The 27176-nt window shown below is 40.2% G+C and overlaps 1 protein-coding gene across 15 annotated transcripts in view; it reads right to left on the reverse strand.

The window, feature by feature from the left end:
- BNC2 (basonuclin zinc finger protein 2) overlaps window positions 1–27176 on the reverse strand; it is a 485878-nt gene that overhangs the window by 273932 nt on the left and 184770 nt on the right. For 9 of the 15 annotated variants that reach the window (XM_060409514.1, XM_042243469.2, XM_042243467.2 and 6 more), the window contains one exon: window positions 12226–12309. The exons of the other annotated variants lie outside the window; for them this stretch is intronic. In XM_060409514.1, the coding sequence (XP_060265497.1) occupies window positions 12226–12309 (84 nt within the window). The remainder of the gene's footprint in view (window positions 1–12225; window positions 12310–27176) is intronic. 15 annotated transcript variants of the gene reach the window in all.

Here is a 27176-nt window from a genome sequence, read left to right on the forward strand (position 1 = left end):
TAGCTTTTTTTTTTTTTTTTTTGAAATGTTTCTGTTTTCTACTCTCTGGCTGACAAGAACACTTTCCATTTCATACAAAAGATAACGAATGTTCCTTGCACGTGTTAGACATGGACTTATATGACTGATGGTTATAAACAAAATTCCTTTGCACATCAAAGGAAAAAAAAACTTTGTTTATTCAAGAAATTCCTAATGGTTTCATTTATAAGTAAAACTTTCTCTTTATTTGAGATCCAGTGGCACAGCAGAGTATAGCTGGAAGACAGCAGGTAGCTCTCATAATGAACTTTGCACAGTTTTGAGAAAATAATATCTGAAGGCAGTTCCTTCTTCTGAGGTCAGTAGATTAGTGGTTCAAAAAGAATAAACTATCCAGGGAACATCCTGAGATTAAAAAAAAAAAAAAAAAAAAAACCTACACAACTGGAGGGGAAAAGGAGGAACATTCTCACTAATTAAAATTTCCAGTTCTTATGGTCCTTCTACATACACAAACCCCAGTCAAGCAAAGCCTGCAGGATCAGGCCTGTACTAAGAAAAAGTATATCATCATCATATTAATTGTATTATTACCTCATAATGCTAACCAGCCAGGTTTACACAGAAGAGATTAAATAACAAGATAATCTTATAAACAATGCTCATTTCATCAGTGTACCAAATAAGTTTGATTAATATCTCTGACTGTTCTAATTAATTTATGCACCCACATGCTTTAATTTACACAGACACCTACACTGGGGTAGGGATAGTCACTTTTTTAACGCCTTGAACTTTGATATAGGTTCATGTTTAGACTTCCCAGCGGTGCTGTTTTAGTTCCCCTACACTTCAAAACTGAAGTGACTGTTAAAATACCTTGCATTAAAGTTGAAGCATGCAGAAAGAAAATATTTGATCAGACTCAATACCTATCTCCCCTGCCAACTTGTAGATGCTGAATTTTAGTGGGTATAGTTTCATTCAATCTTATAATCAGATCCACTCACCCCTAAGTTGCGAACTTACCTCTTCTTAAAATATCCTCTTCAAAGCCTTTTTTGGATATATAAGTTCACCTCACTAGAGCATCAATCCTAAACTCCTATCTTTGGTGTAACACACTTTCTAGTGACTGACAGTGGGGGGAAAAGGCTGCTGGTTTTTAAAAAACATATTTCTACTAATATTAGGGCCTTGGATAAATAATGTACTCTCTAGAATGCCGTATTACCACTGCGAGTATCACAGAAATGAAACAATCCATAGAGGGAAGAAAATTCAACTCATTCCAATTATTTAAACAGGAAGGTAAAAAAATGACATTTCTGAATCTAGACCCGTTTACAATAAGCTATCAGTGACATGATGGTAATGCCAGCACTCCATGAAAACCATTAAGAAATAACAACCTAAAGGAATATCCTGGTGTCAGGATTAGTACAGTTCAGTCACTGTACAACTTCCACGGATGGTTTCAGTGTAGGGATGAATCAGGCAAGCAGAAAGATTTTTACTTTTCTCTGATATAAAACTTTTATTTATGTATTTAATCAATGTTTATTTGTAGGACCTTAATACAATAACAGATGTCAGCTACATTCTATCTGTTCTTGATTATAAACTCCTAGAGGGCAGAGACCCTGTCTATTCAGCTCACTTTTTATAGGACGCAAACACAAGTACCATACCCAAAAAGGCACTTAAAGATGGTTTTTATAACAGTGATTTCAAGGGGACTTGGTCTTCTTCTGCACTCCATGAAACTCCACTGGCACATACTGAACACTTAAGAGTGACAGCTTTACATTCTTGAGCAATTCCATTCTTCAGATGTCGACAATGGCACATTTCTTTTGAAACAGGGATTACTTAGATGGGACAATTTCCACTTCTTAATGTTCAAGGGTTAGCTTTTGTCCAATATCTAAATTCTATACTAACTGACAATCCACCCTTTAAAAAAAAAAAAAAAAGCCAGACCCAAACATTCCACTTCTTAGCATCAAGTTTGCACCTGCAGCATGCAGAAGGTGCATGCTGCTCTTTTCTTGGGGTAACATGCTAAGACCACTACTGTGGTACCTAAAACTGGGGCCTCTTTGCATTCTTTCTGTCCATTCAAAGCATACTGAACAAGAGACACACTGCGTTAAATAATTTTCTACGATAAAAACTTAACAGTCATATAATGCTTATAAATGCTAACGGAATAAAAAGCCAGTAGACAGTATTTTAAAGGTTCTCACACATCAGAAATGGAGAATTTTCACTAACTAGGTAATCTGGAGCAAGGCTTTTAACATTTCTGGGCCTTGGTTTTCAAATCTGTAAAATGGAGACCTTACATTATATAACTTCAGATTGTTTCCAGGTTTAAATTTTGAAATCACATGAGTCTCAAAGAATCTCACACAAAGTGAGGTTCCATTATCCAGCCAAACAAAAGGCTTTTCTTCTTTCTTTTGTGAGTGAAGGGAGACTGTATGTTCTCAATGTAAATTATTTACTATGCCTAGCTCCAACAAAATATCCAAACAGAACATCACGAGCTATTTTTGTAAACAAAATATGTGGATATGTATGTAATGATATACACATTGTATGTATGTACCAAATGCATATACATGCACACACTCCGAAATACACAATTCTCTCTATTGTAGCCAAGAATTAAAATACTTTCCAGTTTTCTCATTTTTTCTCTCTCCCTCTCTCTTGAAGCCAAGAATTAAAATACTTCCCAGTTTTCTCATTTTTTCTTTCTCCCTGCATGAAGCATCTATGAAGCTACTATAACGTGGGAACTCACATGAAGTAAAAATATAAGCGTCTTATTCAACATTTCGTATATTAATAACTGACAGTTCCTAACACATTCAGCTGAAGTTAACCTGGTCCTCTGCAACCTCAACAGCATCCTCTCATAGGAACAGCGGTACTGAGAAAGGATGCAGAATGCAGTCCTCAGGCCATTCAACCAACATCCACTTCATCTATAATGTAACTGAAATATGCAATTCAAGACTTAAAATTTACAAATTAAATATTACTTAAGCAGACAGTGATAGTAACAACAGCAGAAAAAGAATAAAGAAGGTCGTATAGATGTAGGTGTTAGGTAAAAGACGACCGGGACACCAAAAAGAGTGTCTAACAGGCTTTAATGGCCAAGCACTACCCGGCGGGGTTCCTAGACCCGAATGAGGCAGGTCAAGCCCGGACGTGTTGGGGGGTGGTTTATATACGCTCCTTATGAGGGATGATCTGGCAAGATCGCCAAAAACGGTACGGTTAGTAGATGGGGGTTCCGATAGGTTGTTAGGTCGAGGTGTTGCGGGCTGATAGGTCCTCTACGCGGCTGGGGTGGGGATTGTTTTAGCTGGCGAAGTGTGCTGTCATTGGTCCTTGCGATCTGGGAGGGGCCTTCCGTTAGGGACTTTCCTGCCTGCGGGAGAGAGGCGGCCCATCATGGCCCCCGGGTCGGCCTTACTCAAAATAAAATGTGGGAGGTGACTTAAGTTCATGAAACTACTTATTTTTATCTTTAATTTACTAAAACACTTCCAGAAGAAAACTTTGAGCAACTACTGAGTATATTATCACTTTCTTTTTAATTTAATTTTTATTTTATAATGGAGCTGTAATTGATTTCTATATACTTTAAGGTGTACAGCAAAGTGATTCAATTATACTTATACATGTATTTCTTCTTCTTCAGATTCCTTCCCCGTATAGTTCATTAAAGAATATTGGAAAAATATAATAGTATTATATTGGAAAAATATAATAGCTATAATAGTAGGTCCTTGGTAGTTATCTATTTTATATATAGTAGTGTGTATATGTTAATCCCAAACTCTTGACTTATCCACCCCGCCCCCACATTTCCCCTCTGATAACCATTAGATTTGTTCACTATACTATCATTTTCTTATTAGAGAAACCAAAAAATGCCCTATGAACGCAGTGATTTATTGCAAGTAAAGAAAGAAAAACAGGTGTTTTATTCAAAATTTCCTAGGTTCTCTTGGATCCCTATTCTTGGAGGAATAATTGTTAAAGCATCTAAAGGCAAATAATCTTTAAATGATAGATATGTGAAATTTTCAGGAAAAAATTTCTTAGTTTTTATCTGCTTAGCCAATAGATGTTAGTAGATCCATTTATATAACAGCAATAACCCGTTCACATCACTATTTCCCAGTGCCCCAACACACATATATCAACTCCTTCAATCCTTCTAACAATGCCAAGAAGATAGAAGAACACAAGTCTTCCTATTCTGTTCCACCAATTAAAATTAAATTCAAAGATCAATACACACAAGAAGCTTTATCCTAACTACTGGTTACTCCATAAGACATCAGGAAATTTGAGTGTTTTGATCTGAACATCTTCTTTCTATCTCAAGTAAGAAGGAAGATGGTGACTCAAAACCACAAATTTCTGGCTTTCATCGAAACAATTCCATTCAAGCGTCCAGGTAAAGGGATAATTTAGTGAGTAGTCTGCATTCCTTAAAAAAAAAAAAAAAAACTAACTAATCCAGTTTCACTCATGTTCCTTGGGAAAAAAATCCACCAATGGTCATATACAAGTTTATATTAAAATGCAACCTAAATTGTCTAAGTTTACAACTGAAGTAATTACAGATATTAATCTTTTAACTAGTTGCAGCAACATTTGTAACACTATAAATGAAAATAGAACTGCAGTTTGTTTCTTTGGAGGATGGAGAATGAGAACAGGTTCTGAGGAGATATTGAATATCAAAGGATAAAAAAAGTGAGGAAATGGAAAACGAAAAGATAAAGGAGACACACAATGAGGGAGAGAGAAAGGCAGTGACATAGCTAGGGGACGGACAGGGCAAAGTGAGATAAGTCATTCCTAGCAAAATGGCTCTTGTCGAAACCTTGCCAGGGCTCTGGACCACTGCCTCTGCCTGCAAGAGGGATGACTTCTTTGATGGTTTGTTAAAAATGCTTCCTGTATCTAAACAGCCTCATTTTATTTTTTCAGATTCCTGCATTTTTAAATAAAAGTTCAAATTTGAAGACTCTGCTCATGTGTAAAAGGAATGACTTTTATTTTAGAAATGTACTTGGAACCTACACATCATTGCTCAGCTTAGAGCTCAAAACCTCAGAGATGTCCCAACATTCCAACCTGACAGTCTTGCCTTTGTAAAGAAGTGAAAACTGCCTCTTTCCACTGTGCCTGAAAATTATATTTGAAATCAGTCTTCACTGATTGTGCAAAGTCTTAAAAATAAATATGTGCATCTTCTTGAGGAGTCATCTATCACCAAAGGGAGCTGATTGTGTTCTCAAGAAAACAATGTAGATGTGCCCAAAGTGAAGGAAGCTCTTGAAAGGACATCCAAAGCTGGTCATCAGAAATCGTCCTCCAGCCTGGAATAGGTATGCAGAGCAAAGGTACCCAATACTGTAGTCAAAGCCAGAATCCATGAAAGGGTCAGCTGTGAATCAATTCAGCCTGACTCAGCCGATGAAGAACTCCATCGACCCACTCCCTGTGACCTGAAGGCTTCCTTCTTTCTACCCACCCACCTATCCTTCTTTGTGCTCTTAATAAACCCACTGGTTCTGACTATAGGCCTCAATACCATAAAGCATCCTTTCATGTAAAAATTCATTAAATACTGTACCACTCTCAATATATTGATCCCACAAACTGTAAGTCCATGAAGTGGTTCAACACGATGTCATCACCACAGAGCAACTTGTTTCATTTACAGTATCTGTTTCACTTCTACTCATGAGCTAATATAATTCAATTTTTTTTAACTGCACACAGGCTGCTAGACACATGTGCATGGCAAATGGAATCTGAACTTAGCTTAACAGCCTCATTTATTCCTGATGGTTTAAATTATTTCATCACAATTAATGACACCCCCTCAGCTTCCTGTGCAGCGCTGCCAGATGTTCAGAGACCACAAAGCCACTCTCTTCTTTGACGGCTGGTGACAAGTCGTCCTCTGAAGGACATTCCCTAGGCACACGGACTGGATGACACCTCCATTGCTTTGCACCTCTCTGCCTCCCAGAGTAACCATGTAGAGGAAAAAGCAGGAAGGCATGAGCAACCAGCAAATGCATTAGCGAGAGCAAATTATGTGAAGTGATCTAAACTCGAAGGAACTTGGCTCCTGCCACAGGAGTTCCTAACCTTGTTGTTTTATGAAAGCACTCTTCGCCTCCACCTTCTCAGCCACTGGCATCCACTGAGTGCCTGGCCTGGCGTCAGTCCTCGGGGAACACTGAAGGACATGAAACATACAAGCTTTTCCACAGGGATCCTTTTCGGCTGTGGTAATTTTGTTTTGCGGGGTGTTGTTTAAACTTAGAACAGTATCTTCAAGTACGATTATCTTCTTACCCTGTTCAATAGGCACTTCCCATAGAAACACGCAACATTTTGGCAACTTGGGGTGAACAGCTGTGCCCTTTTTTCTCTGTAAAGCTTTACTGAAGTGCAATATAATTGAGAGGCCAAAAGTTACAAACATTTCAGGTATACACCTTGATGGGTTTCCTTCACCTCTTTTTCTCAGGCTTAAGTAGGATTTCTTCTTTTCAGGAGCTGTTGGCTTTTTGGTTTTGTTTTCATTAGGTTTTGTTTGTCCTTGCTTTGTTACTTTTTAAAAAGAACAAAATGAAAAAGAGACTTCACATTTTTCCTACTTTGAGTCTCACATGGGCAAAGCCATTTACTTAAGAGTAAAAACAATTTTTTTCTTCTGAAATTCATAAACAGTAATTTTCTTATATTCATCATTTGTTTCCTAGAAAAAATAAATTCGCATAATGACAGGTAGCTAAGAGGGCAGCAGAAATCATAAACACGAGCATTGTTACAATAAGAATCCAATACTGTGGCTCTAATTTGGAAAACGCTTTCCATCAACTAGGGAACATGTGGCAGACATTTTATGGATTATTTTTTAAATGTTTAAAAAAAAATAAAAACGCTGATCTTATTCAGGGAATAAGGGGCCTTTTCCTTTGCCAAAAAGTGTACTAGGAAAACTGAAAGGCCACCTGGGTCAGCCCACCCTATAGTATGAACATAAGCTATAAGAGCATTTTGGAAAATATTTTTAAACTGAGATGAGAAAAAAATCAATATCAATACAGATTCCGAGCAGATGCAAGAGGCTTCTGTGCATGTTAGTGATTATGTGTGTGGCCTACACAGGCTAATTTCAAATGCCTCCAAAACTCACGGTACATTCTCTTTTATAAACTATTTGGGATTAAAACTAGGACCTTATCCATATCAACTTTGACAATGGACACAAATATAGGGTAGGCTAATCAAGCCAAACAAGTTGAATTTTCCCCCTCATGGATGGCTTTTTAGGTCTTAAATGACTACTGAATTTTACCAGACATGCTACACTTAGTGTTTTGACAGTTGTTTATTAAAACTACTTTCCGAGGAAGTCCATGGAAACCACCAGTCTAGCTTTTATCAGAATTGAGACCATCAGAGAGAAGTCGCGATGATGGTATACTTGCAGCAAGCAGACAACAATAGGAAACTCTAAGCACTCCCAGAGTTGCATCAAATTTTCCATGGACCAAAACTAAAATGAAATCGTTCAATTACTGAGAGGTAGATAAGTAAAATAAACAACTAATTTCATACAGCGAAGTTGAGAGAAAGTCATATGGACCTCATTCTGTTGTCTCCAAACACATTTTATCGGAGGGGAAAAAAGGAGCTGAATCAACTTTAAACTCTCATGTAGGGATGTATTGCTTGTGTGTCCCTGGCAGATGTGGAAAGGAGATGAAATGGGCAGGGGAGAATCAAATATCCCATCGCTGCAGGTTTGCTAAGGGAAAGAACACTGCAAAGATCTCACATCTGGCAATCATTTGTCAATAGCTGGAAAGAGAGCGGCAGGAAACTTTCTGGCTCTTGGAGAAGATGAAAAGACAAAAACCATGTGTCTCACACACACACACACACACACACACACACACACACACACACTCCCTCTCTCCTCTCTCTGCAATGGTACAATGACTACTACACTTATTCTCCGCCCCTCCCTTTCCCTCTAAATTTAATGATCTTCAGATATACTCGACTCCATGGTCAAAAACATGCAGTCACTTGACTTGTTAAAGCTGCAGTGTATGTACATTTTTCAAATAAACCCCAGGGCTGATGTTAGAAAATCAAAATCAGTCAAGCATAGACCGCCTGGTACTTTGGGCAGGAATCCTTGTGGTTTAGTCAATAAACAGAATCTGAATGAAAGACACCACAGTCACTAGACAGTAACGTTTTGAACAGTTCTTAACCTGAACGGGGGCTGGGGCATGTGGCTGTGCTTAGGGACCATGGACATGGCTGCCCATCCCCCCAGATGGCTCCCTCACCCTGTGACAGGACTGCTCAGCACAAGGTGATCTGCTGTTCCTAACACACACTCAACAAGAAAAGGTGAACTTATATTTGAGAGATGCTGGGAGTGAATTTGGGGAGGAAACAACTTGGTGGTGGTGGCTTTAAATCTATTCAATAGGGTAAGAAAGGGAAAATCTCAGTTTCCGGGTGTTCATATGGATGATAACAATATATAAAATTTGCTAGCTTCATTATGAGTTCACAAAAATGACCAGCTTCGCCCCATTAGGTTTCCCACATAATAAAAAAAGTTTTCAAGACAACTCGCACAAAATTAATTAACTTTTCCCAAATCCTAGGAATGTAAACCTGTTTCTAGTGATCGATAGACTTCAATGGGCAGCTCAGCTTTGCCCTTATGCTGCATTTAACCAGCCGAGCGCATCCTGTGATGCTGTAAGTGAATGCTGCAGGTTGTTTAATAACCTGGCAAATTCACAGTAGCTTGTCAAATTATTACAGGAACAGTGTCATCACTAAACAAGCCTGATCACGGTTAATTACAATGCAGACTAGAGAGCAGCCACAATTGTTCATTAATTACAGGAAGCACCTCATTTAAATTTTATGGAAATTTACACTTGCACCCCGGTATGTCTGGAAAAAAAGTGATCCTTCACGCATTCATAGAGGAAAGAAGTCTGTGGTTTATGAAACATCACAGTAAATTGTGTCTAATCAGGTACTGAAATACTGGATTATTATTTACTCTAATTTTCTAAGCACTGCAGTGGTGAAAAATACCAAGTCAAACCCCACACCTTACATTTCCAACCAAGAAAGGAACTGTGCTAGGCTAAATGTAATAACACACGATGAGGTACAGTCAGACTAAAATAGTCACCTTTTTTCTGACTAACAATCAAATATTTAACAGCAACCAAGGGAGGTCTAAGGGCTTCCCCAGTGACTCAGACAGTAAAGAATATGCCTGTAATGCAAGAGACTAGGGTTCGATTCCTGAGTCCGGAAGATCCTCTGGGGAAGGGAATGGCAACCCACTCCAGTATTCTTGCCTAGAGAATCCCATGGACAGAGGAGCCTGGCGGGCTACAGTCCATGGGGTCACAAAGAGCTGGACATGACTGAGCAACTAACACTAAGGGAGGTCTAAACTACAATGTCCATTTCCCATAAAATAATTATATAAAAGGACAATTTGGGGGTCTGTACATCAGTTACCTCCAGAGCTAAAGAAAGTACACAGTTTCATACCCACTTCAAAAGCCACTGAAGAAAATCCAGAAAGTTAGACAGTGAACCTAAAGTCTGAACTGTCTAGCTACTTCTCTAAATCAAGTATATTAACACACACAAAAAAGCAGATAACAAGTCAGGCACAGACTTCAATGATGACAGTCATTCAAAACCAACAGCATATTCATGAAAGAGTGTCAGGGATCCTGGGATTATTAAATAATAAAGCTGCTAAGACATCTGAAATTTTGGGACCAAAGGAAAGGGTTAAAAGAAAACAGGTAAGAGGAGAAAGGGGCTCCCTGAGTCCTGAGATCTCATGTCAGCAAAAACACAAAAGCAAACCAGTTATGGGTGCCGTTATGTCTAAAGGAAAATCCTTCACAGAAAAGGATATAAACAAGCCAGAGCTCCTAAATCGAGGTATACAAGAGGTTATTCTCAGAATCAAGAGGCCAAACAGCAAATCCTCTCGTGGTTATAATGCCTGGCCCCGCGGGAAAGTCTGAGATCCAAGCAGGAAAAGTAAACGACCCTGGCCAGTTCTACGGTGAGTTCCCTGGAGTGCAGAGTTGGACTAAAAAATAAGAAATGGCTCATTCGATAGGAAAAAAAAAAAAAAAAAAAAACAGAATACACATACCATGGCACGAATGAAAAGGACTCTAAGCTAAAAGCTAGTCCTGGAATTGTTAGCTGGTGAGGAATATATTGAGTCTCAAGTTTATTATGACAAACATAACATGAATATGTACCAGATATCATCAGAATGCATAGAAGCTGTATTTAGAAAGGAACAGGAAAAGAGAAAAATAAATGATTCAAATGGGTCCCAGTTAATTCACCAGTGCATCGTAGTTGACTTATCTTTTTACAGATTCAACTTTTCCATACTGTCCGCCAAAATGCTGTTGCAAGAGGAGACATCTAACAAAATGAGCACTTTCTTTTCTTTACCCAGTAACTTGGTCTTCCTTGCAAAGATCACACAGCAATGTCAACTCCACAATATGTTTAGCTCCCTACTACCACGGTTTCACTTCAACGTGTAAATATACATTTTCTCCCTAGGGATGTCAAAGCAATAGGTTCCACTGGTCTCTTTCAGGTTTATTTCACACACCCACATCTGCAAAACCCATTGCTCTTCGCACCATAACTCAACGTTCAAAAACAGATTATCCAACAACCACCCATGACAGACCATTCCAGGTGATGAGTTTGAAGAACATCACTCATCCCCCCAACCCCGAAGGGGTCAAAGATCAGACTACTCTTCACGAAAAGTCTTCCATCACTCGGCACATATGTGTCACAACCAAGTTGTAAGTTTTCTAAAACTGGGAAACATATGATCACGTCTCATACTTGCCACACCTGATTTTCTGTTGGATCACAGCCATACACCACCCAGACAGCACCAGCATAGGGCACTGCAGAGCTCAGATGGTCGTTCCGAGGCCAGGAGCAGATGTGCAGAAGATGGCGTCCCCTTCAGAACATCATAAAAAATGAAACTTCCTACGACCACCACTTCCACCATCACACCCACTATGAAGAAGCCAATTTTTAGAACTATTCTCTTTTCTCATGCAGGGTGTCTAAATCAGTTAAAAAAAAAAAAAAGTTTTAACACTGAGCTCACTATGCTTATCCCCTAAGTCTTAAAATTTAGAAAATGATGCCAAACAGAGGCCCTAAAAAATAGTATGGGTGTGCTCACACTAGGGAGGTGCCATCCACATGGAAACTTGAGCCTGCATTTTTGCATCATTGATACATACATTCCTTAACTATTAACAGGTACCCAGCAGTGGAGGTGGGCCTTGGGCCAAGATGTCATATTTATATTTTTAATCTGCAACATACCACTCCGCTTGTAATTTCCCAAGACCATGCAATGAATTCCAAGTCAATACTTGGATGAAAAATGTTCTTTGCTAATAAACTTAATATTACACCAGAGGACCTATCTCCCAAACCATGAAGAAGAAAGATAATATTATTAACTCCTATTTTTCTCATACAGTGCCCAGCTGAACAGCTTCCATTCTCCTGAGCTGGGAGACTCCAGAGCAGGAAGCATGGCTGGCTTGCCCATGTGTCCTCAGAGCCTAACATCCTCTCAGCACGCAATAACGATTATTTGAAAAGAGGAGCGCAAAGATTTCCAGAGTGCCTCTTACATCCTGGCCCTGTGCTAAATGCTAGGTATGTGGTAGAACATTTAATCCTCATTAGTCAGCTATTAAGGGATATCTCCATTTCACAGATGAGAAAGCTAAAGCCCAGTTAGGCTGGGTGACTTGCCAAAGGACTCATGGCAACTTGTGTCAACCTAGGCAGGCAGCATTCAGAAACCATGTTCTTATTCACTGCTGTATATACACCATGTCTTAACTTCTTGAATGAGTAAACGAATGATCTCTAATTACAGACAATTTATCCTGAAAAGAACTTTTTGCTGCACAGATGCTCCACCAACCCCTTTCAGTCCCAGCAGCTGCCGGATGGCATCTGATATATCTGTTCAGCGTTCAGAGACCCCTGGTACTGTCACAACACCCCCGACTGATAAAACAGTAAGACTCCGACCTGGACTTCCAGCCTCTGGTCTGGCTCCTCCAGGTTTGGGCAGAAGTCTGCACCCAGCACTCTGCCAGCACATGCCACTGGGACCTGGGGGAATATGGCCGAGTTAGATGCTGGGTGTGGAGGCTGTTGAGAACTGCACACACACACACACACAACCCGAACAGAAGGACATCCCAGCTGCAGCTCTGCAACAGGCCGTCATGGCCTCACAGGGTTTGAACACTCGGTAGGTCAAATATATTGTAAACATCATACACCCAAGTTTACTGACTACCAAAAGGTAAATTCTAAGAAGAAAAAATACACATAAATATTGTTGTCCCTTGTATCCACGGCATATAGCACAAAAGCAGGCATTTCATATCCGTGGACTGTAGGAAGGAGGAGAGAGGAAGGGAAGTCGGGGGAAAGAAGGGAGGAAATGAGGGAAAGGGAAGAAAAAAATAAAAACAATTTCTGCTTGAAATTGTTGGCTTTTTTTCTCTTACCTTTCTTAAATGGGAATTCAGAAAACTGCATTCTATAATGTTAAAGTTCCTTTCCACTCTTAAAATACCTGTTCAAGTTTATTTTTTCTCTTCCTGATATAGGCCAATAATTACCAACATGTACTATTTACTTACTGTATTTAAATTATATTTAAGAGCCTTATGTCTGCTGTAACAGTACAAATGACAAAAAAGGTATGATTCAGTGAATGTTTCTCTGTATCTAGAATCTTACAGTGAAAGCCACTAAGATTCCCTTTCAAAACTGTTGCCTATTATAATTAGCCAATCTCATCATGAAATATTACCTACAATGGCACCCCACTGCAGTGCTCTTGCCTGGAGAATCCCATGGATGGAGGAGCCTGGTGGGCTGCAGTCCATGGGGTCGCTGGGAGTCGGGCGCGACTGAATGACTTCACTTTCACTTTTCACTTTCATGCATTGGAGAAGGAAATGGCAACCCACTCCAGTGTTCTTGCCTGGAGAAGCCCAGGGACGGGGGAGCCTGGTGGGCTGCCGTCTATGGGGTCGCACAGAGTTGGACACGACTGAGGCGACTTAGCAGTAGCAGTAGTCACTTGGCTTACTTCATTTTTAAATGTTTAAGATAGAGAGGGACTTAGATTCCATTGAAACCTATTTTCTGCGTTTTATAATTTTCTCTATATCACTACTCAATATTTCCAAATATATACTACCTCCATTAATCATACAACTATCTTGTTGTTCAGCCACTAAGTCGTGTCTGACTCTCTGTGACCCCATGGACTGCAGCACGCCAGGATTCCTGTCCTTCACTATCTCCCCGAGTTTGTTCAAAGTCATGTCCACTGAGTCAGTGATGCCAGTCAACCATCTCATTCTCTGTTGCCCCCTTCTCTTCCTGACCTCAATCTTTCCCAGCATCAGGGTCTTTTCCAAAGAGTCAGCTCTTAACTATCTATGTGTATTCAGATCTCAATTCATCAATCAGCTCCATCTCACCTGTGTCTTCTTTCCCTCTCAAAGGGCCCCGTCGGTGTTTTTTTAACTCCAACTGGGATCACCTATGCCCATCAATTCTCCTTCTTCAGAGATCATTTTTTAGCCAAGCGTGCTGCCTTAGAAAGTATTTCCTTCTTTCTTTTGACAAACAAATCTGTTCACTTTTCTAAATTTAAACAATTTTCAATAAACTCCACTTTGCAAGTTCACTAGTGAATATCACTAACATATTTTTTAAAGAACAGTCAACCTTTCAAGCATTTTTAGGTCCAAACTGTCTGTTCCTTTCAACTCTCTTATTCTTTCTTCCTGCCTATTTCCATAAGGTGATGTCAATAGAATGAATATAGGCTGTCTTTGAAATTAATCACTCTTCATCCATGAATTTCCTCACTTAGAGCCTGAGAAGGGAAAGGAGCTCACATTTACTGAGCACTTGTAATGTGCGAGTCGCTGTGTGGGTACCTTCAGTTCAGTTCAGTCGCTCAGTCGTGTCCGACTCTTTGCGACCCCATGAATCGCAGCACGCCAGGCCTCCCTGTCCATCACCAACTCCTGGAGTTCACTCAGGCTCACGTCCATAGAGTCAGTGATGCCATCCAGCCATCTCATCCTCGGTCGTCCCCTTCTTCTCCTGCCCCCAATCCCTCCCAGCATCAGAGTCTTTTCCAATGAGTCAACTCTTCACATGAGGTGGCCAAAGTACTGGAGTTTCAGCTTTAGCATCATTCCTTCCAAAGAAATCCCAGGGCTGATCTCCTTCAGAATGGACTGGTTGGATCTCCTTGCAGTCCAAGGGACTCTCAAGTCTTCTCCAACACCACAGTTCAAAAGCATCAATTCTTCGGCGCTCAGCCTTCTTCCCAGTCCAACTCTCACATCCATACATGACCACTGGAAAAACCATCACCTTGACTAGACGGACCTTAGTCGGCAAAGTAATGTTTCTGCTTTTGAATATGCTATCTAGGTTGATCATAACTTTTCTTCCAAGGGAAAAACAGTGTCTCTTGATGTAAGGTGGGTACGTTACATCAAGAGAAACTGTTTTTTCCTTTAAGCAATCTTATGATGGTAAAGAATCTGTCTGCAATGCAGGAGACTGGGGTTTGATCCCTGGGTTGGGAAGATCCACTGGAGAAGGAAATGGCAATCCACTCTAGTAATCTTGCCTGGAAAATCCCATGGATGGAGGAGGCTGTCCGGTATAGTCCATGGGGTTACAAAGAGTTGGACACAACTGAGCGACTTCACTTTCACTTTTCGTGGGGTATGAGGATCTACATTTTGCAAAAACAAAAGAAAAAAAAGGGAGGCTTTAGAGTAGGTAAATAACTCAGAGGCACATGCTGGAAAGTTACAAGGCCCAAACTTAAAATGAGAACGAGCAAGAACATATGTCAAAGAAGTTAATGAAAAACACATAATCGTTGCATTTAGTGGCGTCCATTCTAGAGGCATGTGTGGATGTTTCATATGTTAGAAACAACACAGAAGACAATGAAAGGAAATGAAGAAGTAGCACCAGAAATAAAGACTTACTACTCCCCGCCCTTTGGTCCAGGATAACATAGGCAAGGTTAAAGGGGACTTCTCCTCTGACTTGAGGAATGAGCAGGAAATGGGGCCTGGAGAAACGCAGAGACACCGCATCTGTGTTGTGTCACACAGAGAACAATGCTGATCCCACCCCACGATGACACATTGCGGGGCGGGGGCCAGTGAGCTGGGCTACAGTAACGCTCCCTAGGGTACAAAAGAAGAACTGGGGGAAAATTACTCTTAGAATATTTCCTATCAAAACAACCCCTCAAAAGCTTCCTATGAAACCTTAATGAAGGTGATTACTTAACTGATTACAGCAGATTCCATAGGCCAGAAGGTATATGCTACAAATGAAGTGTAAACAATACTTCATTTCATATACACAGAAGAATTCCCACTTACTTTAATATTAGCTGACCCTATCACCAAGTTTCTAGTTCCTCTCTCCCCTCACAGACGGCATTTATAAACACCCTCAAGAGGCACGGAGAAAGTTAAACAACTACAATTACACTCAATTACAACCTCAAACACTTAGAAATACACAGTTTCTAAGAGAAAACAAAAAGGTCTGTGAGCAAGTTGGGAGGAAACAGTGCCAGGCTACTGGAATGTTTCAACTCTCCAAATCACAAAGAGGAACTAAGAGGAAAGTGAGGCATGCTCCCCATCTCGGAATCCTAGAATTTCTCAGCAGAAAAGAAAATCCTTATGATCCGTGAAAATGGGCTTCCTTAAAGATGAAAAAATTTGAGATCTGAACTAAAACCACAAAGTTTCACTCATGAGTTCACCATCTAACAATACTCCCCCACCGGGCCCATCACAATTAGAGTCATTAATTATCAGAGAGGGAAAAAGTGTAAGGGAGAAGGCAAGCTATATCTGTTTCCAGCTCCTCACAATGTCCCAAGGAAAATATAAAGGATATAAAAGCTTGGTAACTTAATTAGTAATAATTTTGCACACCTAGACAATTAGGCCTTTTGATTCAGAAGTCTTAGTAGTTGGCCAGCTAGTTATAAGCAATCAAAAAATTCCTGTAAGAAATAGCAGACATTAAAAAAAAAAAAAATGGCCACGCTACACAGCATTGCAGGATCTTAGTTCCCTGACCAGGAATAGTTCCCCGCCCCCTGCAGTGGAAGCACAGAGACCTAGCAACTAAACAGCCAGGGAGTTCCCCTTAACTACTTTTTACTCCACTTTAAGATATTAAAATAGTATGTGTACCTCTGCTTTCAATGCAATTAAAAATTCAAATTGATTTGAAGAATTCCAGTTTTATCCTCTTGTCTTTATGCTAATAATACTGTGCATTTCAACATCATACTTTAAAACAAAATTTACCATCATTTTCACAAAATTTTCACAGTGATTTTTATCCCTGGAAAGTAGTAGGACAAAGACTACTTTTTAAAATTCTTTTTTGGGTCTTTGTATATTTTGATCTTAAATAAAAACACTTAAGTTAAATACAAAGAAAAAACTAACCTGATCAGCTGACATTTCTAAACAGCAGGCTGAGGGTTTCATTACGGATGGTAATTGTCTAGCACTCATCTAAATTTCATTCGGCCGGTGCCCTAACAGGAAGTAAGAGGCCCTGAAAGGGACCCTCTAGCATCCCCTGGGAAGCTGGGGCTGAGTGCATATCTTCTCTCCTGTACATACCTCAAAGGAATCACGGTGTGCAAGAGAGCTATTTACAACTTACTTTGTGTATAATCAGCAGAAACAAAAGATATGACAACAAGCATAAAGGCCTCTCTCTTTCTCCTCTCAGGAGAATTCAACAAGGGAGGGCCAGTGGGCATTCACTTCAGTGTCAAAAGGGCTTCCAGAAAACACATTTTCTGTGGGGTAGGGAGGAAATATGGCAGGCTTCCTACACCTACACACACACACACACACACACACACACACACACACACGATCTTATGTTTACTGAGATCACACATAAAGACTGTTAGAGACCAGACTTCTGAAAAGAAGACAGAAAAAGGCTCCACATTGCAAACTGGAACTACCGTTCAAAATACTTAAAGCTTGTTAAGCAACTATATTCCAATAAAACAATTTTAAAAAAATACTTGAAGCTGAATGGGTGTAGCAGGTGGATGCAGAAGGTGGAAAGGAAGAAAGAACAAGGCACAGAATTGATAACTTGAGAAAAGAAACATGTTACCAAGAAAAGGGCTTATAGAGTCTGGGGTGCTTCTTGCAAAGCCAGGGCCCATTTGAACTTTAATTTTGTTTTTAAACATTGAACATTCAGGTAGGCATTTGCCTGATAGGCACTATAAAAAGTCAGAGCCTAAATAAACTAACTAACTTCCATGCCAGCTCAAGTCTCGCTGGTGAAGCTGGCTGTAAGCCCAGAGCAGTGCTGAACTGTATGTGTTTTGGTGGCTTCAGTCTAGCAATGAAGGAATGAGGCAAAGGAGATGAACCCAAGGAGAACTTGGAAAAGAATGGAAAGACAGAACTGGTTTTAAAAAACAGAGGGACAGAGAAGAGTCCCATAAGAGGACTCAGGAATATGGGCGGGTACAAGCTCCGTTACATTCCAAGTCAGAGAAAAGCAGTAACAGCCTCATGTCAGTGGTTAGATGACGCTAAGCAACAAGAAGAAAAATTACCCAGATAACACAAAGAATTCAGGCAGACCATTCTGTGAACTGGATTTGACAGTAAGCTAGCCAGGAGTTGCTTGTGAGAAAGAGCAGATAAAGAAATAAATTAATTACCCCACACTGTAAAGACAGGGATGCATGTTAAACACAGTGCTGCAAATAAGAGAGAGAAATGAATGAAAAATAAGGAGAGCTAAATTGCTGGATGTGCAGATAATGTCTATCTTCATCTCTCAGGCGACGATTTAATGAAGGAAAACATTCCAGCACTAAGCCTTCCCAAACATGGCACCCAAGCCTAAGACTCAGAAGGGCCAAGTATACAGCATCTAAAGCTTAAGAATGAAAAACGTCACTTTGTGATGAGAAAGGAACTGCTGAGTCAAAACAGCATTTATCCAGCTGCCAATACAGAATGGCTAGAAATATGCTGGTGCTTACAGAGACCTTAGATGATGCAGAACGTTATCCGTAGGAAGGTGAGAAGGACGAGCAAGGTGTTGCAGGGAAAGAATTGAGCAGGGGGGAGGACAGTCCTCTCCGAGTCATCCAGGACAGTGAGCTGCAGGATCAGGATGAGAGGAGAGAAAGCAGAAGAGGGTCAAGGTTCTGCTACTAACCAGGTTGACAGACACAGAAGATGACTGGGGATGGGGGGTGGAGGACGGGAGGAGACTGCATCCTCCCAGGAGCCAGGACCTGCTTAAGTGAGATTCAGTCTCTCTCTGCCTTGGGAGCTGGTCCTCTGGGGTAAGCTAGGGCCCTGGGCTCTGTGATGGAAGCAACCGCTGCAGGTATGATTACAGGGGATTTTCACAGCCACAAACAACAAAAATACCCTGTTTTTTCTACTGTGAAATGTGGGATAAGAGATAAAAATCTCTCTTCCCTGGTGACACCCTGAGGAGCCTGGTGGACCATGAATAATGCTAAAATTACCCAGGATCTTTCTAACAGAGCCTCAGAGGGCTTTACACAAAATATTAATTCCCCCATCAGATAAGTAAGGGGTGGGAAGGAAATTTCCACCACACTCTTTTTACTGTATTTTTAAACAAGAAAACTGAGGCCGGTCACTGTGCTCTCCCCTCATTTGATAAGTTGAATAGAGTTGAAACCAAGACAAAGTTATCTATACTACCACGCTAGTGTTTCACTGGAAAAGCCTTCTATCATTTAATAGAGTTCATCCTTATTTTACATGGGTTTTAGCACTAAAGAAAATGAAAAGGAAGTTATTTCCACCTATGCCATGGATGGACTTCAGATTCAAGAAAGAAAAGTGCCTAATGCCACTATATTCAGCTGGTTTGTAATCATTCTTGTCATTCCAGTTTACTGGAAATGGAACACCCCAAGTTGTTGCTCATGGGCATATACATCATCAAATTTCACATATATGTATGTATATATATGCCCAGGTAAACTCTGTCTGTCCTCAAGGCTCAATGCCAACTATCCTAAAGCCAGGTAATATGCAGCGAGCACTAGCTTTGGAATAAAACTTCTGTTTTAATCCCAACTGTGGTATCTTCTGAAGTTGGTCAGTTAGTTCCCAATATAGAGCTTAGTTTGCTACATCTGTAAAATGGCAATAATTCTATTCACTGTGGTGGGTTGGTAAGGCTGAAGAAAAGGACACATCTCTTAGATGTTTCAGGTGAAACATCTAAGCAGACAGTAGGTACACAGCATAGGTAATGATACTTCCCTGGATACCCTGTTCTTCCCCACCCTAGCACACCATTCCCATCAGGGCTGAGAAGTTTGAGACAGGGACAGAAGGAATTTAGGGCATGTAAGCAACCTCAAGTGTCAAAGGAATAATACAAGCAATTAGGGAAACTGAAAATTATACCTATTCAATTAGTCTCAATTAGGGGCCGGCTCCATCAACTTGTAGACAGCTTCCTAGAATGCTGTGCTGACAAAGACTATGAAGATGTGTCTGGGCTCTGAGAGACCGACTGTCCAAGTCTCCACTGGGGGAAGGAGAAAGAGACATATTTTACTCTCTGCCACTCCTGCCTCAGCCAAGACCTTTACTATGAAAGGATGAGGCAATTTTCTGAGTTCACTTTCATGCTAGTGGCTTGACCTATGAATTAAAAATGAGTTTCCGATATACACTGCTATATATAAAATAAACAACAAGGACCTACTGTATAGCAGATGGAACTATATTCAATATCTTGTAATAATCTATAATGGAAAGAAGGTGAAAAAGAATATACATATATATGTGTGTGTACATGTATGTATGTGTGTGTAGCTGGATCACTTTATCAAATACTGGAAAAACTGTAAATCAACTATACATCAATAAAAGATAAAAGGTAGATTTTCCAGGAAACTCAGGTGAATGAATTCTGAAGAAGCCCTACAGTTTTGGAAAAACCCAAAACTAAAAAGCAAACTGACAGATAACAGTCTAAGTTGTGGTTCAAGGTGTATTCTCAGCCTGGGAATGTTACTAGTATCACCAGGTAACTTATCTGAAATATATTTGAAATCTCATCTGAGACCTGGGGCTTCCCTGATAGTTCGGCTGGTAAAGAATCCGCCTGCAATGCAAGAGACCTGGGTTCAATCCCTGGGTTGGGAAGATCCCCTGGAGAAGGGAAAGAATTCTCCAGAGTTCTGGCCTGAAGAATTCTATGGACTGTATCCAAGTCCATGGGGTCGCAAAGAGTTGGACATGACTGAGTGACTTTCACTGAGACCTTTTATGACAGACTCCATGCGAAGTGGAGTTGGGCCGGTTCGTTTTATGAGCCCTCCAGGTGATGCTGATGAGCACAAAAGTTAGAGAACCACTGGCCTAAATAAACTTGAAAATCAAAAAAGAACTGGTAAAGCAAAAGTCTTCTTAAAAAAAAAAAAAAGACAAAAAAAAAAAAAACAAAGTAAGAAGTAAGAACAAAGAAGCAAACATCAGGGCACAAGGTTCGAGATCTCGGAGAGTCGGTGTCAGGAAAGGAGACTCTCAAGAGAGAAAAGGCCCAAATGAGCAAGCCACTTCAGCAGCAGTGTTACGGGCAACTCCATGGATGCTGCCGACATGAGAAGGAAATAACTTGGGGACAGACATTAGCTTTAGCATCTAAACTAAAAACCACATTAAAAGGACCCTTGTCACCTTGAACTCAACCACTGGGTTTGCAGCACTCAGCCCGTCTCCCTGGTTTTCACAGCAATCAAGAACAACACTGAACTCTCTAGTGAGGGCACAGAGACAACTTTCAACTCATGATCACCAAGAATTTCTTTTTTTTTTTTTTTTGGACAGAGTGGCATTTCTTAGGAAAGCGTTCACTTGGGAAGAAAATAAGTGCATTTCACTTGATCTTCATTTAGGGACAGCACAAAATGGGACAAATCGATGGATTTTTTTCCCTCCCTAAATTTCACAACACTCAAGAGAAGCAGATGACTGGAAAAGGTATACATGAGAAAACGGAAAGGGGAGTTTAAGGAATGAAACGTGATAGAAAAATGTGTCACACGCCAGAGAATGAAAGAGAAAATGTTACACCTACCCCTCCCCCAAATTCAACATCCCATGTTACTTCTTGAACCACCTACATGAAGCCTATTATGATTTAAAAAAAAAAAAAAAAAAAGTGTAAGTTGCCATACAATGAGCACTTAAACTAGATTTAATGCACAGTGGTTGTCCAGAGAAGCAGATTGCTGTGGACTAGGCTCTTGCCCCATGTGACATGGATTAGACTTCTTATGGAGAGTGAGCCTGAAGGCAGACCACAAATAGTACCAAGCGGCCAGTGGAATTCTGGGGTGCAGAAACCAGGAGAGCTGACAGGGAGCCTTCACCATGATGCGGAGGCCTACAGTTCAGCATGCCCAAGATCAATGAAGGAACATGCTTCTCCTTGCACGCAAAGCTTGAACACAGGTAATGATAAGAGAAAGGAAGCGGGAAGGCAGATTCACCCCTGCTGCTCCCTGTTTCCCAGGGAAACCTTTCCCAACTCAAGCATAAGTCATACTGCACACTGCAATCACCCCTCGGAACCTGCTGAGGACCTCAAACTAAAAAGAGAAAATGCACAAAAGGATACGAGGCTGATTTCTGTGGAAGACCCACGCTCCTCCTACCTACCCCACCAGCTTCCCAACCCTAGATCAACTGGGGTGAGGTCAAGGGAAGGTGAAAAGCTGTACACAGTACTCTGGACCAAACAGGTAAAAAGTGAGCCTCAACTTCCCCCACCAATGGCACCTCGCTGTTATTGAGGGTCTCAGGAAGTGGTGAGAAGATATAGTAAGGATCCTTGAGGATCATATAAGGTATTTTTTGAAACTGAAATCCTTTACTCCTGAAATCTAAAAGAGGTTTAGTAGACAATAGAACACTTTATAAATGATAAAACACCTGGTTTTCCATTTTGTGTGCTTTCGATGTTCATAGCTTCAAATAAAGATAAGACTTATTTATGTCAATAACTTACTATAATAAATGCAATTACAATGCCATTTTCTCTCTACATGCTTTCCTTTCAGATGTCATGCTCTCCCCTGGTTTCATCTGCCACCTCTATGAGAACAATGCTCCCCAATCCCTATTCCTTAACACTCACATGAATTTTAGTCCTGCACTTTCAAGCTCCCACTTGAAATTTCCAAGTGTTTAGTTAACACCTTGAGATAAACAAGGATATGGGTTCACTGCCTACCCTTCTTTACTACACCTCTACCCTGACTTTGTTGGCTTTTTTTTTTTTTTTTGCATTAGTATCACCAGAATCCCATTAACAAAGACTCAGAACTATAGATGATGATGAAAAGCCTTCTCCTTATTTCCAAAACCCAGTAAATTCTGAAGGCCTATTGCCCCATTTCGATCCCCTCAGCTGTCCTCCCACACACCTTCCAGATCATCTCTCTCCATCCAGACCATTTCTAACAAGAGCATGCTCAGACCTTTGCCGTAACTCTTAAGTGATTGATAATGCGTTTCACACTCATCAACCAGCGCCATGTACCACCCCTCCAACTGTCAAACCTATTCTCCTAGATGTTCCCCACAAACTACCAACTACAAAGTTCCTTCCAGGCCCTCTACAGCCTACCTCTGCCCTGCCCTTCCAGCTCCATCTCTCCTCCTCGTTCATTACAAATACTTCAGTGAAGTGAAATCGCTCAGTCGTGTCCAACTCTTTGCAACCCCATGGACTGTAGCATACCAGGCTCCTCCATCCACGGAATTTTCCAGGCAAGGGTACTAGAGTGGGTTGCCGTTTTCTTCTCCAGAGGATCTTCCCAAACCCGGGTCCTCCCACATTGCAGGCAGACACTTTACCATCTGAGCCACCAGGGAAGCCTTAAATCCTTAAGAGACAGTCTAATCATAATTAGACTTAACGTCTCCTGCGTATGCTCTGCTACTGCTAAGTCGCTTCAGTCGTGTCCGACTCTGTGCGACCCCATAGACGGTAGCCCACCAGGCTCCCCCGTCCCTGGGATTCTCCAGGCAAGAACACTGGAGTGGGTGCATATGCTCTAGGCTTTCCTAATTTGACATAGCTCTCAGACCACTCTTTTTCTGGAATAGCCTCCCCTGCACTAAACTTTTTTTTTTTTTAATTATTGTGGGGTTTTTTTGACTGCACTAGTTCTTCCTCACTGTGAGCTGGCCTTCTCCGTGCGGCAGGGGGATACTCTCTAGCTATGGTGTGCGGGCATCTCAAGTTGTGTGTTTTGTCTTTTTTGTGAAGCAGACTCTGTAGCACGCTGGCTCAACAGTCGTGGTTTAGTTGTCCTGAGGCATTTGGGATCCTCCCTGGCCAGGGATCAAACCCATGTCCCCTGCACTGCAAGGCAGACTCTTAGCCACTGGACCGCCAGGGAAACTTTGCACTAAACTTTTGAACATCTCTGTATTTCTGGAGGCCATTTCTTCCACTAAGTTTCCTGATATCCCCAGGTAGAAGACCTCTCCCCCGCCAGCATTCTACCACCCCCATGGCAGTCAGCACTACACAACTGCAGACTTTAAAAACACTACATGAAAAAAAAATAAAAAATAAATAAAAATAAAAACACTACATGTTTTTCCTCCTGAAGGGCAAGAACTTACTGGCTTCTCCTTAGTCTTCTCTCAATCAGCTTTTCACACAGCAGATACTCAACCAATGCATGCAAAATAAATAATAAATAAATCTCTTAAAATTCACAGTGGCACCAGTGACCCAGTGTTACAAACAGAGTGATTTTTAACCATATCATTATTCCACCCAAGCTTCAACAAATACCCTTAGGGCATTTAAGGGCCAGTAATTCCTATTTTATAAAAATTCAAGATGCAAGGAGGTTTCTATTTATGCACAGAGCAGTCTTCTGAGTGTAATTTAGCCTGTAAAGGTTCAGTAACTAATTCAATGTCACCCTGTTGATCTGTGGTATATTTCTGCTGAAATGATACTTCTCTTGCTAACTTTCCTTCTGACTTACTTAAGGATACCTCGAGAACCTTACTCTATCAAAACAGTCTTCTACAGGTGAGAAAACGCACAATATCTCCTCTAAAATGTAAGTTTTAGAGATACTATTTCTCTGCCCAACAAGTTGTTAACAAATATATACTGGCACATATGTCTTCTTATTTTAAAATTTACTAAGCTTTACAAGTAGTGAAAGTATGAAAACCTCCTATAGTAAGCTTTTAGCTATTGATTACCATATATCTGGAAAGAAAGTAATCAACCCATTATACTACCCTCACATAAGAAGACATTTCTAAGATGCGATGCGAATAGCTTATAGACAACTGGGAGTAGATTTCCAGCGCCCATCAGTTTCTCCTTTGTTTCAAGCCAGGAGTAGGTAACTACAGCCTCTGAGCCAAATTCTAGACTGCCGCCCACTTCTATATTAATAAATAAAGTTTTATTGAAACACAGCTGTACCTATTCCTTTATATACATATATATTCTACTGCTGTTTGTGGCTACAAAGACAGAATTGAATAGTTATCACAGAAACCCATGGCTTCTAAACTATTTACCATATGGGCCTTTATAGAAGAGGTTTGCCAACCACTGTTTTAAAATATACAAAATTGTACCCCTTTTCCCAGGAACATCACTTTCAAGAAATCCCCTTTAATAAATAAAAATACAAGTACAAACAAGAGTGTCCATACTGAGGCACCACTCTTTGTAAATTAAATGAACTGGCAGCAACCTCAATGTCCACAAACCAAGAACTCATTAAGTATATTATGGTACAATGATACACTAAGACTCCATTAAAAATTATGATGGATAGCTTTACTTACAGACATGCAAAGATATCTATGACATGCCCGAGTTTAAAAAGAGTCACGTATCCATAACCCTTGTATGTAATGAGCATCTATCCATACACCTGTATGTATACGTAAATGAGAAAGGATGACTAAAAAAGATGTTAATAAAATGGTTCCTTGGTGGCAGCCATTCAGGAAGTGTTTACTCTCTTTGTAGTCTTCTTAATGAGATCTTCACAATGAAGATGTACCCTTTATAAAAGCTGTTAAAAAAAAAAAAGTTTAAAACTGAAAAGTCAAAGTCAGCATGCTATGCCTAGATTCGGTGTTATATAAAAAGCACAAGGTTTTTCAGAAAATAAAGGGAGGGGGAGTTTGCACTTTCTTTTTGGTTAGGGCAGGGCTTCTGGTTTGGTTGTTACTGTTTCTAATCTTCTTTTTTCTTAGTTTTGAAGACAGAAAGGCTCTTTGGCTCACCAACAGCCTGCCTATCTATGAAGCCGCATCCCCAGTGTGACAACCTCCTCTGTGAATTGGAACAGTCCCTTATCGAAGCACACATGGGTGAGGAGGAAGAAGAGAGGTTAAAAGAACAGCCCCTCCATGGAAATGTATTAATTCAATCAGTGTCTTGCTTCTGGGTTACTATAAAAAGGTTCATAAAGTACCCAAAAGCCACGCAAGATTTTAGAATTATGCTGCTCAATGACTGATTCTCAGTGAAGAGTAAGAAAGGGGAGATTTTTCTCCACTCTCATTTTCTTCAGCAAAACTAAGCTTCAGCAAGATTGGCATAAGTATTTTTTTTAAGTGGTTAACTGAAAAGGCTAAGTGTATACATGACACAATTATTAAGAACTCAGTACCACCACTGATACAGAGATGCTAACTAAACACTGCATAAGGCTGGCAAATTAACAACAGGAACTACAGAAAGAAATTGCTAATAGCAAACAGCGCGGCTCATCCTCTCTGTGCCGGACACTTCACAGCCACCAATTCTAACCCTCCTTTTAGAAATGAAGTAACTGAGCTTCCAAAGTCACATAAAGAAGAGACAAATTCAAGTGCAAACACATCTGGCTAGAAAACCTAGTCTCTGCCACCCATGCTGATAAAATAGAAATTTAATTTTCTAATGAAGGACTGTACAAAATCCCAATATAAATTTAGCAGATGAAAAACTTTAAATTCCTGGTTTATAAAGATATTACAAAATTACCATGTTGACTAATTTTTATAAGCAATTTGTTTAAAATAGTATGTTTTTCAACATTTGAGTTAAATCTACCCATATTCTCCATCCTTACATTTACTTGTATATGCATGTGACATGTATATCTTTTATAGATATGCTATACATTACACAGAGCACAACTTTTTAATATTGTCAAACTGGAATCTGTATACATTTGTAGACATGGGCTCCTGTTAAACATAAAGTGGTGACTTATTCTTTTGTGACTCTTCCCACAATAAAATTACTTCATCACTTTGGACTGAACAAAATCTGTGCCCTGAAAGTTAACATGTGAAGAGCTGTACAATGATATAGATTTTTTTTTTTTACGCTAGTATTTACACACTATTTTTCTCTTAGATACGTTCTCTTTTCAAATTAGGGAGAGATTAGCCTTCCTGTGAATTCCCCACAATTGCACCATGGTAAACGAACCCTTTAACTCCAAGACTACTTGGGTTTGCTATGCCTCCTTTTTATAGGGTGAGCAGGCATTAAACTTCAGTTTTTCTAAGCAAGTATTCCACAGATCAAAGATAGAACTCGGAGGCTGGACCCTTTTCTTCTAGAATAGGTCTAATTTTTATCAGTTCTGAATGTTGGCTTCCTTGCAAAATTTAATTTGAAAGGAAAAGCAAAAATTGGTGGGTTCAACAACTACTATTTTTTGTAATATCTGACTTAAGTTATAGATGGATGAAGAATGTAAGGAAAAAGCAGATTCTGGGTGTCAAACTTGCTGGATACAGATTTGAGACCTTTACTTCCTCATCTGTAAAATGAAA

Source organism: Ovis aries, chromosome 2, assembly GCF_016772045.2.
Source record: "Ovis aries strain OAR_USU_Benz2616 breed Rambouillet chromosome 2, ARS-UI_Ramb_v3.0, whole genome shotgun sequence".
Taxonomy (NCBI): Eukaryota; Metazoa; Chordata; class Mammalia; order Artiodactyla; family Bovidae; genus Ovis; species Ovis aries.